This window comes from Astatotilapia calliptera, chromosome 3 (assembly GCF_900246225.1).
Source record: "Astatotilapia calliptera chromosome 3, fAstCal1.2, whole genome shotgun sequence".
NCBI classification, from domain to species: domain Eukaryota; kingdom Metazoa; phylum Chordata; class Actinopteri; order Cichliformes; family Cichlidae; genus Astatotilapia; species Astatotilapia calliptera.
The window spans coordinates 26,263,712-26,277,050 of NC_039304.1; the positions used below are offsets into that span (position 1 = coordinate 26,263,712).

A 13,339-nucleotide genomic window follows, 5' to 3' on the forward strand; every position below is an offset into this window, starting at 1 on the left:
CTTCAAAAAGTTCATTCTCAAATCAAATTCAAATTTTTTGTCACGTACACAGTACGAAGTTCCTCCAAACTGTGCTGTTTATAACGCTGGCCAAACTTCACTTGGATGAGTAATTAAACATTTCTCCTGCTGAAAAAGCTCCATCCAGAAGAACAGAGTCAAGTTTGTGGCTTGTGTAGCGCAAAAAATATCGGCCCCTTGTGGGACTCCGTGGCCAACATTTGTGTGCGGGGAAGGCTCCTTGCTTACAACAAACTGGAATCTATCAGATACTTATGAATCACGCCAGCTCAGCACATGGCCTTTAATAGTAATAATGCTTTTTAGTCACTGTTATAAACATTTGGTCATCAGTGGTAGCTCAACCCTGCACTGGTGAAACGAGACCCTACAGGTCAACAAAATATCAGTGTTTCAACACTGATGACTGATTATCTTTTTTTTCTGAAGCAAATCCAAAAATTTCTTCAATTCAAAATCTGCCACTTCCCTTATTTATTCTTTTAGAAAAAGATTTTCGAATAAAACTGGTTCAAAAATGCTGCATTGGCACATTTAACCTTGTTTTATTGAGATAAAAGTACCTATTTAAATACAGAAAAAGCTTTACAGAGCGATTGTTTACTACACATCATCTGGTGTTTAATACACCACAGATTTGTAGCTGTTTATTAAATCAGTTTTCTCTTCAGTTCATAGATGTCACATGTCGTACACACTTCAGGTTTCTGATATTAGCCATTACTTTTCATGTGCAGTAAATTGTTTTAACGCTTGATGATGATGATACAGTTATCATTGTTTTCCCTTTCCCTTCTCTTTTGTCTAACTAAACATAGCACAGAAAAATGATGCTGATGGGTTATCGTTCTCTTCACAGAGAGGTGTCTAGTCTAAAAACAGATGTTTAATTCTTCGCACAAGAAGAAAGTTTGAGGGTAGCGAGCCGCGTGTTTTATAGATCTGGGACAGAGTTTAAAGAGGTTTCTTGTTTCTGAAATATGTCTCTGTAATATATGCACACACTACACTTTATGATAGTGCTCATAAATAAAATATCTGGCAGTGAAAGAGATCTCATCTGATTTAAGAAAGCCAGAGATTTCATTCCCTTTACTACACTGTGGTTTGTCTCTTTGCATTTTCCTCAAAGTCTCTTTCACAACACAGGGCAACAGCATTTACACACAGGAGTCTCCACTCTTGACCGCCTCAGACTCTCATGTGCTGCTGTTATTCTTGTTCACAAGTCACCATTATGGGATTGTGCCATCGTAGCTGCTCCGTGGAGCTGTTTGAGCTGCAAACATTCAAACCCAGCATACGCCAGTACTTGGATCTCTATACGTTTACTTATTTTGCTGGCAAAATACATGCTGGCACTAAATACATTCCTGATGATCTGGTACAGCAATGCAAATAGAGATTGCTCGTAGAGCCAAAACTAAAACAAGGGTAGCTACTTTCAGTTATTACACAGTAATAACACACTGCCAAATACTCTGAACCAGCTGAGTGTCTAGATAGAAAATGCTCCTCGAGTTTTCTTCCTGTGAACTTTTTCCCTCAAACAATATTTGATGACTTTCCCTGTACCCTCAATGACGATGTTTGACACCTCAGTGCGTATAAATAAAGACGTGGTTTGGCGACTTTTACAGATTTTTCCCGGGGGGGGGGTTGCATAATCACAAACCACCTTTACTAATATCTGATGCAAATCCAGTCATTTATTCTTTAGTCAGGCCTGAAATATGGCAGAAACCTTTAACCTCCTAGGACCTGGAGTCCACATATGTGGACGTCGCAATTTGGGCTGTCTAGACCAAAATACTAAATTTCGCTCTACAAGGGCCTGATATCCACTTAGAAGGACATTATACCGCCACTGTTCTATTGAAATTTAAAATGAATGTCCTCTCATGTGGATCTTACTTTTCTCAGAAACAAAAAGCAGGTAAAAAAATAAAAATCTGGTAATTCTTTGTTTTTACATTCATCAGGTCCCAATCAGCCCAAATAGCAAAGAGAAATTAAAAATGCATGCCATGAAAGAGTTTGGGTCTTAGGAGGGTTCAGAGGAGAGCTTCTAGGGTCTTTCCTAGTAGGCTTTCAAAACATAAAGAGTGAAAAGGGAGTTCTTCCTTCTCACCATTCCCAAGTACTGCTCTGAAAATTTGGATTCTCTATTGTTCTGTGTTTTGGTTCTATGGTTACTACTTGTGTGTTATATAGTTTCTACATATACAGCATGAGTGGCTGGAAAGAAACAGAATTTCTACACGTGTGAGACTCATTCTGTTGTTGAAACAGCTGGATGTTATGTACATTTCACATGAGGAGAATCAGGTCAGGACGCGTGCTGCAGTAATCCTTTCTCACGTTTAGCACAAACAGCAGGAGGTAGTCCCACTTCAGACGCGTTCACGCCACTGGAAGGTGAGGCAGCCATCTGGATTAGCTAACAGTGCGCGCGCCACCCTGACTGCAGCTCGATTACTAATCTTACTTGTTTTTTGGAAAAACCTCTTGAAGTGATGAAATTAATCTTGTTAGATTTTTGTGGTAATAATCACAAAAAAATCATCAGTTAATAATTTAAATGTGTAGAAAAAAACAGGAAGAAAAGTTTTTAATCCTCTGAAAGGGGAAAAAAAGGATATACAACACTCGTAATAAAGTCTTTGACACGCAGCTGTTTTGTGGCAGTTGTTTTGAAGAAAAGCACAGAGTTGAAAACGTAGCCTTGGCTTTCTGGCCACATCTGAGGTCGAAGATGATGATAATTGGATTCAGACTTTACCAGCTGATGTTAGTGGCAACAGTGTCATACAGAGAGGAGATGAATGGTCTGAGCTCTCGGGTAGAGAAATAGATGTGCCACTAAATGCCTCTGTAAACTCGATGAACAGCAGCGCGGGCTCTGTTATATGCTCACCTTATGTGCCCTCTGTTCTCTAATTGCTCTTTTTCTTTTTGCCTGCAGATGAAGATAAAATGAGTCAGACGGGAATTAAATCGCCTATTAATCTTGCTCGCCTGTGGTCTAACCTTTTCCATTCTCATATCTGCCTCCAGGTGGAGTGACTCGAATGACAGTATCTCTGGTAGTCATCATGTTTGAGCTGACTGGCGGTCTGGAGTACATTGTTCCCCTCATGGCTGCAACCATGACCAGCAAATGGGTGGCAGATGCTTTCGGAAGAGAGGGAATTTACGAGGTGACGTGTCTGCAAACGTTAATGAAAAGTGTCTGTCCCCTCCAACCCTTTGCTGTACAATAAGAGCGAGTTTGCGCTCTTTTTGTCTTTATTAGGATTCATGTGTTTTATTGTTTAGGTTTTTTCCCCCCCTCCTTTTAAAAATGGAGACGTAAAACCTGCATGTTCTTGATGTTTCGCAGGCTCACATCAGGCTGAATGGATACCCGTTCCTGGAGCCAAAAGAAGAGTTTGAACACAGCAGCCTGGCGGTGGACGTGATGAGGCCGAGGAGGATGGACCCCGCGCTGGCTGTGCTCACGCAGGAGGGCATGACTGTGGGGGAGGTGGAGGTACGACTGCACATATTACACCTATGTTTCTTGGGAAGAGATTTGGAATCCTAATAGAGATAATAGAAATAACATTCATTTCTTGGTTTATGCGCAGTCATTGGTGGAGAGCACGCACTTTAGTGGCTTCCCTGTGGTTGTCTCTTCGGAGTCCCAAAGGCTTGTGGGATTTGTACTCAGGAGAGATCTGCTCATATCAATAGGTATGAATTATGCTCGTGTGTAAACAAAGATCTAGTCACAGGGTTGGTTTTTTTTTTTTTTTTTTTTTATGCAAAGCAATTTGGTTTCCACAAATCCCACTTTGCTCCTTTCAGACAATGCCCGCAAACGTCAGGATGGCATCGTCAGTGCCTCCCAAGTGGTCTTCACTGAGCACACACCGTTGCTTCCTCCCGACGCACCGCCTCCCCTCCGGCTGAGGTGCATCATGGACCTGAGCCCCTTTACAGTTACTGATCACACCCCTATGGACATCACTGTGGATATTTTCAGAAAACTGGGGCTACGCCAGTGTCTGGTCACACATAATGGGTAAGAAGAAACACACACACACATGCATATACTTGATTTTGTAATTAATGTTTTTATATCAAGTATTTAGTGTCCAAAGGGCAAACCTGCGCTGGATTTAGTCTCCAAAATGACTTATTGTATGAGCAGAGCCCTCTAGTTTCAAGCAATATTAACAAAGATACACAAAATGACCACACTCCCACTCCCGTAGACATTAAACTGAGATATGTTGAGGAAATTGCGCTTGTGGAGGAATGAAAGGAGTGACAGATGAATGTGTAGGAGAGCTCGGGGTCATTCCTCTGTCAGGTCATGCATCAAGGTGAGCGCAGGAGTCAGGGAGGGGGAGACAGAAGGTTAATGGAGTGTGTGGCAGTGAGGAACAACAGTGGAAATTCTCAAGGTGTTTTTCTGCCTTAAACTCTGAACTGTCACTGACTCCATACCATGAACTTCAGTGAGGACTTTGTGTTTTGTACATCTGCTGATATAATGGCTTTTGGGGCTTTGGTATGCACGTCTCCGTAATGGAAAACATGTCATGGATAGAGCTACAAAGCCTACGTGGTATTTGATATTTGCAAAAGCAACACACAGGGAAGCGGAGGAATTATGATGATGGCACGCTATCAATTTGGACGCAGTGAAGATTTTCTTTTGTAGCTCGTGACACTTTTTAAAATCTGCGTCTTCAAAGTAGTCCCACAGTGATCAAGGCTTTTGTAGTATGATTGGGAAACTTAGCAGATGATGTGTATATATATTTTTTTAACTTTCTAACATGTTTCCTCTTTCACCAATAAACCTTTCATGCACAGAGTATGCAGTAAGAACCAACACAGGGGAAACCGTAACCACCGTTCTGCCATTTAAAAAAAAATAAAAATGTTTATACGAAAAATAACAAAAACTAAAACCATCGACAAAATGTGAAGAAATAAGTGACTTCATGTCCAAGACAACTGAGTATCGTACCAAAGAGATATCAGCTGCACTAGGGCTAGGCTGTACTTTCACGTAGTACCAAATTGTACTACAACAAGGTGCATCAGTTCAAGATAACCTTTATTTAACTACGTAAGTCGTTACGAACATGTTCTTAAAAGTAAATCCCAGAGAACAACATGCATCCAAAAAATTCCTACAAAATCTGTTTGTGCACATGCTGCATCGTGGTGGTGAAAGCCAGTGACTTGGTCACCAGAGTGAAAATGGGACGGCGACGTCTTCGTGACTAAGAGAAAACGGAGCCGCAGCTGGAATAACTCTGATAAATTGACCAAGTTTTGCATGTTAACAGAGGGATTTATAAATGCAGAGAGATTGGTTGCAACACTTGGTCTACACTGATGAGCGCAATTTGTCTGCAAGTTGACTCAACTGGTTGCCAGCTGGTTGTATGCTGGTCATGTAAGAGAAGGTTGCTGAGTTGTCTGTCATTTCGGAGTAAATCACCGTCCTCCAACAACTTCGTCTATGTTTAGGATGAATTGCTGTTTCAGGTCTGTGAGGTTTTGGCTGGATTTATGCAAGTACTTAGTATGATTTTCTGGGTATCTAGACAGCAACAGATTTGGGATTTTCACCGATTTGTCACAGTTAAGAGCCGCATTATCACAAACAGATTATAGCTTGAATCCATTTAAGTGCAAACTGATAAGAAACTCGCAGCAGACTGACTCGGTCTTATTGGGATTGCATCGTCTTATTGTCACTTTGAAGATGGCAACTTACTGTGAGCGGCCCCGGACTTGGTTCCTGCCTTTGAAGCGACCATTTCATCGCAAGTTCATTGCACATGGTTGCAATATATTCAACCACTGTTTTCCCTAGTGTGACTGCAGAATTAGAGATGCGATGAAGGATTTTATTAACTGCCCTCTGAACTCTCCCAGACTTTGCAATTACTCACAGGCAGTTGCAATTCCAACACGACCGCATCAGCAGCTTGGATTAGCTCCGTGCATTTCAGATCTGCATTCGCTTTAATATTTGATGAGCGCTATAATCTAACCACAAACAAAACAACCAGCGCCTGTAATCCTGAGTAAGTGATGTCCTTTTCTTCTCTTTTAGTTAGTTTTGTTCAGATGCATCATTAAAATGTTTTAAAGAGCTTAAATCAAACTTGGCCTCAGCTGTAGAAAACCTGGCATCAGTTCGGCCGCTACGAAGTCGACGCAGAAATTGGACTAAAGCTGCTGTTTGGTCATTCATTTGAAATGTGAGCTCTCAGGGATATTTAGCAAAAACTTTACTCTGTTCTAAAATCATCACTATCAACCACACCTCCTCCAGCCCCACTGAGGCCAACTTAGCTGAACAACACACTGTTCTTTTGTCTGTCGGGCCTTACATCTGTCTTCATAATGGAAAACTATAGTGTTGGTCTGCAGAATTACATTCAGCAACAGAAGAACAATAAACTTAATCAGAGTTGGGTTCATTTTTCTTCTTTCGGTCCGTCTCTCGTGCGCGCACGGTTGTTTAGATCGAGGTCTGACATGTTCAAACATGGGATTTTAGGAGTGGGACTGTGTATATTATGAATTTACAGTACATGCGGTGTATATAACAAAGGCGGTTAAACAAACACACGTAATCATGCAGCTTGTGGTTTCTCACTTTGTCCTCTTGGCACACTGTATCAAGTTTTCTACAGTAACGCTCCTTTTGTGGAAGACCGAGTGTTTAGCCTTGGCCTGAGCTGCCATCAAGGCACAGAGCCACCTAATGTTGCAAAGAGCGAATCAAAAAGCGGCGTAGAAAAAGAATGAAGATATGAAATGTGAGAGGGAAGGAAAATAAATGTAAGAATATGAAAGAAATGTGGGTTTGCCAGGGGAAGAATTATGCCAAGTTTATCAGTTTGGATCACTGAAGCAGAGAAGGCTGGCTCAGCCCAACTAATTCAGGCAACGTATTCACTGTATTTGCTCAAATTAAATTCTGAGGGTGAGGATCTCATGCAGCTCAGAGGTTAAGATGCAGCGAGCTACAATGTTCCTGTTATTTCTCTCTCTTTTTTTTTAAATATAAAGGCTTAAAATGATCCAAAGTGTTACCTATAAATCAGTAAAAACATGGAGACAAACGTAAATTCTTTCCCTTAAAATCATCAGCAAAGTGACCTTTGAGCTACTTTAAAAAAAATGTTTTTTTCGCTACCTGGGGGACAATAAAATTTGATGTTACAACTTAGCACGAGCTGAAATACAGTCGAGTTGGCAAATGAGGTTAAAGAGGACTTCTCAGAATTTGTCATTGCAACCCCCGTGAGTTAGCTGATGTGCAAGAGGCTGTTTGAAGCAAGTCTTTTTAGACCTCGTGATCTAGTATTTATTGTAAATAAGCGCTCAAGGTACTTTTTACTTTAGTGTGGATCAAGTCACATCTGTAATGACTTTAAAAAACAAGAACTGGGTGCTCAAATTTGAATGTATTTTGTATTTTCTCTAATCCACACGGGGTCAAAAGTATATATAGTTGATGCCCTTTAGCAAGTTGCACCTCCACCAGGTGCTTTTGTTATCTGTCAACAAGCTTCCACAATAATTCTGACTGGATATGTGACCAATCTTCTTGGTAGAGTTGGTATAATGTTCATTTAAATTGGTTTCCTGCCACGGTCTCAGCTATTAAATGCACTTTCAATATCGATGTGGACAGGGATTAGGAAAGGCCATTCCAGAAGTATAATGTTCACCTGTTTTGATATGTGTTTGGGATCATTTACTGTTAGAACAACCATGTCCAACATCTAGCTTTGCTTTGAGGTGAAGTTGAAGAATTTGGCAGTATTCCTCCCCCATTATTATTCCAGCCACTTCGTGCTATTGCTGCTGCCATTAAACAGCCCAGAACATGATGCTACCACCACCATGCTTGACAGGTGGTGCACTGTTTTTAGGTTTGAAAGCCTCACCTTTACTCCTCCAAACATACCTCTCGTCTTTGTGGCAAAATACCTCAATCTTTGTCTCTAATTTCATGTCAAATTTCCAGTACATGGCAGGCTGGAGCTTTGGTGGTTCCTGGGTTGTTTCAAAATATTTAACCTATTTTCTGTCATCTGAGGGTAAGGTAACAGTTTGACGGGGTCTGGAACAAGACCCAACGTTTTTTAAAGTCATTAAAGGTGTATGCTGTACATTCAGTCCACCCTGGAAAAATAAAAGTTCAAAGAAATAATTCAAAGCCCCAAATTACCACGGCATTCATGCCCATGATGAATAGGTTTAAATTTGGTGACATCTTACTTACCTTGTACCCTAGATTGTCAAACAGCTGGGTCATTTCTAAGATGGATAATGTCACTGTAACTTCACCCACTGGTTTGTGGCACCTGAAGCTGAACTGTTTTGGGGGGGTCAACAGCACCGACAGCATCTAAACCTTTGTATAGTGGGTCTGTGTTACTCTGCAAGTTCACCAGCATGCAGTAGATGGCAGTGCATTTGTAAATACATATTTTCTTGGAATTGGAGTTGTGTTTACATTTAAATGAAGTTACACACTAGGTTATGGTGTGTGCTTTCAAGGGATTTTAAGCAGCATGGGAGGAAAAATAAACCTCGGGTTTCACAACACAGCCCGAGACACAATTTCTTTTGCACTATTTTTGGATGCTTATTCACCTCTTACTCACATAGCATCCATTTGATTCTTCGCATGTACTTTCTGTATAATTGAACCACACAAAAACTTTGTTTTGGGTTTGATCCGAACACATCGTTATACTTGTAGTGTCACTGTTTGTCAGTGTGTATAACCAATTTATCCTTCCTGTGTAAAACCCCCTTCTTTACTGTTTCTTCCTGCTGCCACTTGAGTCTGACGTGTGGAGCAATAATTCAAACCAAGTTTGAGAGCAGAAGAGATGAAAATCAGAAACTGTCAACAAAAACCCCTCAGGCATGTAGCTGCTGCTCTTCACAACAGCTTATTATAAAAGATCGGTTTAAGATTGACTCGCCGCCTGTGGGTAACTTTGTCAAGCATAGTGACTCCTGAAGGACACATTGGCCTCAGATGGGCCCAAAGTAGAATTTCTTTCTTTTCTGGGTTGGGCTAAACAGGGACTTAGAGGAACATGAGGGAACTGGAGGTACATAAAAGGGGTGAGAAGGAGAAAGGACTGAAACTGGTTAAAGAAAGCTGTAGTCTGCTCTGCTTGGTTGGGCAGGATGAGGTTTTAAATGAAATGAATCACTCATTGTCTGGGAACAAAAAAGGTTTGCACACAGAAAACAGACCTTGAGGCTGTATGAAGTGCAAACTCTGGTGTCTGCGGTCCTACGAGATGTTAATTTTATCGCTCTCACCTGCAACAAAGGGATTTTCCCAGGCTATGTTTAGTTCAAGGTTGCCTAGTTAGGTGGAAGTCATTTTTGGTTGACTCGGTATTTGTTGTGTTGAAATTTAAAAAAACAAAAAACAAAACCTCGATCTGCTTTTGTTTTTCATGTGTCAGCTTAAGTTTATTTTGCAAAACAAGCCAAAACAACAACATCCTCACTGCCACAATGTTTTCGTTAGACTTGGTTTTGCCTTGTTTTCATTTTTTTTTTTTTTGTGCTCAGATTTCTTTGATCTTGTTCTCATTTGCCAAATTCACATCTTCACGCGAGCATTTATGAATGAAAGACAGTCCTGTCACATGTGTTTCTCTGAACAGATGATTAAAGAAGCAGCGCTGGGATGTTTGTGTGGGTGGAAGAAAGATGTAAAAGCTGCTTGTGTTGGGCTTTTTTGTTTTGGTCAGAGGATGAAGTTGTTTACATTAAAGTGGACCTGTTAAGCTTTTCAATATTATCTGTTTGTTAAATATTTATATTTCATCTAAAAAATATAATATGATATAATTCACATACAGCTGCAGTTGTGAATGGTAATGATGAGGTCAGTGTATTTAGAAATAATCCCTGGGAGCTAGAAGATCAGGCTTCAAGCCCCTTTAAACACAACGTCTCCATCAAATGTTTTTCTATTTTTACCTCTGCATGATGTTGGTATAGTGATCTCACAGAAGCCCCACCCACCTGCTCTGGAATACTTCTGTTTGCTAGGGACAGCCAATCAGACGAAAGGTTGGCTTAAAGGGCGAAGAGCTAAAACAGCCTCTTTCAGTAAGGGTAAGCTGAGGTTGTGCACCAAAGCTTAGGCTTTATTTGAACTGAGAATCTTACAATGCTGCTGTAGTAGGGACTCAGGATAAAAATCTGAATGTAATGATGAATATTGTTATGCTTTAGTCCAAAAAACAGTAATTCAGGGTTCTTGTAGACGTCTGAATTTTGAGACTGCACGGACTACAACTAAACTAAACAACTACTTGGCTGTCAGATCTCCAGCTCTGCATGTCTTTTCCATAACACAGTAAAATGTAGGCTTAAAGCATCAAGGATATTACAGATAAACAAAAAAATATAATATATTGTAAACAGTGATTTCGGTGCTTATTGGGGTGTGGGTCATAGGGGCGCCAGTTAAAGCAGAGATTTCCAGATTGTCCTGGAGGGGTGCATAAGCTATCCCTTAGTCAGTTGAGGGATCTTCTCCAGCATGTCCAGGCCCTGCTGAGGTGTAGGACGCATCCCAGTCAGATGCCCAAACCACCTCATCTGCATCCCTCTACCAGCTGTACTCGAATTCCTGCCAAATGACTGAGCTTCTCACCGCAGACACCTTCCCAAGGACGATGATTTCTGCCGCTTGTATCCACAACCTCATTAAGAATACTGGGGAGGTTGTCAGATGTTGTCTTTATGGGGGAAAGAGTTTAAGCTTCAGGGCTCCATACAGACCACTAACATGTGTCAAAATAGCGACTCTTTAATCTGATTTTCATGCTGGGGGAGGCGACGAAGCCACATCTAAGGAGTCGGGCGAGCTGTGAGTGGAGATTCTTATAGTGTGGCCCCAAAAAATCTAGTTTTCATCGAGCCATTTGCAGCCAGTTCAGCCCATTTCTCTGACTCCTCAGGGCGTTGCTGCCTCACGTCATCACAGATCACAGCGTGCATACAAAAACAGCAATTTCCTGCAACGGTTTTAATTGAGCGAGCGTCGTGAGCTGATGGTGGTTCGCTCCTTTCAGATGCAGATGGTGACTGGCATGTGAGGACATCTCAACGTTTAATTTGTAAGAAGAGGAATGGCTTATGCCATCTGTTGAAAATCATCTGTCGCTAATATGCAGCAGATTAAATGTCCTCGGAGCGTTGCGCAATTAATCGCCGAATGTCGTGGACGGCTTCCATTTCTCTGACCCCCCCCCCCCCCCAACCCACCACCAGCACCACTGGAAATTAGATTTGTGTTAGCAGAGTCGTGTTGTTGATCAGTCACTTGTTTGCTCTGTGTTTTCATGTTGCTGTGCTCTGCCAGTTGCCCTGGCTCCGTTTAATAAAACTGAATCAACTGTGCCGAGATAGAGGGCCAGGCCTAAGCGAAGGTTTCTGCTTTCTGTCACTCTCTCTGGTTTTCCATGACGAGGTGATCAAAGAATGACTTGAAGTCATCCACTTTTGTTCTGCTTTTCTGTCTCTGTTTTCAGGAGGCTGCTGGGAATCATCACCAAAAAGGACATACTTAAACACATGGCGCAGATGGCCAACAGGGACCCGGACTCCATCCTCTTCAACTGATCTTCTCCGTCCTTCCTCTTCATCCTCGCCCACCAAATCGCCCCTCTGTAGAGTGGGGTGAAGGGGGGGGGGGGGGTACACCAGCTTGTAGACTTACATGAAATGCACCTTTACCTCTTTGGCGAGAGAGAGCCAAGGAAGCTTGAGCTTCATTTGCACAGCTGACCAGAGAACAATGGAATTTATTTTCTGTGTAACTTGAAGGCAACTTTGGCTCTTCGAATGACGACACACACCACTGAAAAAATTTCAAGAAAACAACAAGCTGTCAGAAACAGTGACTCGTCCTTTTACTGACAGTGCTGGACCCGATATCATGAGGGAAGTAGGACAGAAGTAAGTCGATGGAATATTTCACATCTGCACCTTCCAACATTTTCTGTTCTCATTTCCTTCCTCATTTTCAAACCAGTGAGGAAACCTTCAGAGAACCCCAAAGGCCACTTCTCTCTCCTCTGTTTGCCATCTCGATTCTCACACCTGGGAGGAAGGGGGGGGAGGCAGGAACAGCTAATCCTCTGTTATAGGTGCTGACAAGAGGAGACTGGGTGGAGGAGGAGAAAATGAAGACATTGGGGAAGATGAAGAGCTGTTTTGGGAGCTCCGTGCCTGCCTCCGGGCCATCACAGCGAGCCCAGACAGAGCACTTTGAGCTGGGCTGATGGATGTGCAGACACCTCCCTCCCTCTGTGAGGTTTCCTGTAGCCGTGAGGGTGAAGGATCCAGGAGTGTGAGAACAGGATTGACTACACACACACACACACACACACAAGCAAGCGTACACTCCACAAAGACTTTCACGTCAGCCTGGGAACCCACTAGAAACATCTTTTCTTTTTCTTTTCTTTTTCGTCGTATGTTTGAGTTTTGTGATACAGCTCCAGCCTGGGAACTATGCAGCGCTGTCCTGCCATGCAGACAGTTTTGTTATGTTAACAGCGTATATAGTCATCGGAAACCATGTCATTCCTTATAGAAGGTGAGGAGCATTTCCAGGCTGTTGTGGAAGGGTTAAAAGAAAATCATGATGTGAATTAATTTATGTAAATGTAAAATTGTTCACTCTACTAAATTATTCCCCTGATTAAAGTTGTGTTTTGTCTTCTTTGTTTTAGCTCCTCATCACTTCGACTGATGTCTTGTTTGCATTTCGTACTCACCTGATCTTTATTTCATTTATTTATATATTTTTTAAGCTCCGATTCGAGCAAATCTCTCACTGAAACGTGTTTTTGTTTTCGTCGGTGATCAGAACACGAATTTTAGTTCTCTGAATTTACTTTTTTTTTTCTCAGTTTTTCCTAAAAAGCCAAACTGAAACTGATCCAGTGGAAAATGTCAGCTGCAGCTAATCAAAGAATCTTGATCAAAAATGAGAAACAGCTGCTGCTCTGGTCCTCTGAAATATAAGATTATTTTTTTCTTCTGTCAGGTAATAGTGAGGTGAATCTTTGTTCTATTCAAAGACGTCATGTAGGCACAATTCTTCCGATGACTAACCACGCAAACAATTTTCAAATGAACGGAAAATGATAATTGTTCAAATTTTAGTTTAATCAGGTTTGAAGCTGAATTTAGGCATTAACGGTGATGTCAAAGTATATTACTCCGTAAATGAATC

At 41.6% G+C, this 13,339-nt stretch overlaps 1 protein-coding gene across 2 annotated transcripts in view; it reads left to right on the plus strand.

Moving 5' to 3' along the window:
* clcn5b (chloride channel, voltage-sensitive 5b) overlaps positions 1-12,826 on the plus strand; it is a 43,915-nt gene extending 31,089 nt beyond the window's left edge. For both annotated transcript variants that reach the window (XM_026162601.1, XM_026162599.1), the window contains exons 13-17: positions 3,079-3,221; positions 3,404-3,553; positions 3,651-3,756; positions 3,871-4,087; positions 11,628-12,826. In XM_026162601.1, coding sequence (XP_026018386.1) covers positions 3,079-3,221; positions 3,404-3,553; positions 3,651-3,756; positions 3,871-4,087; positions 11,628-11,718 — 707 coding nt within the window. In that variant the 3' untranslated portion in view covers positions 11,719-12,826. The remainder of the gene's footprint in view (positions 1-3,078; positions 3,222-3,403; positions 3,554-3,650; positions 3,757-3,870; positions 4,088-11,627) is intronic.
* Positions 12,827-13,339: the final 513 nt, after the last annotated feature.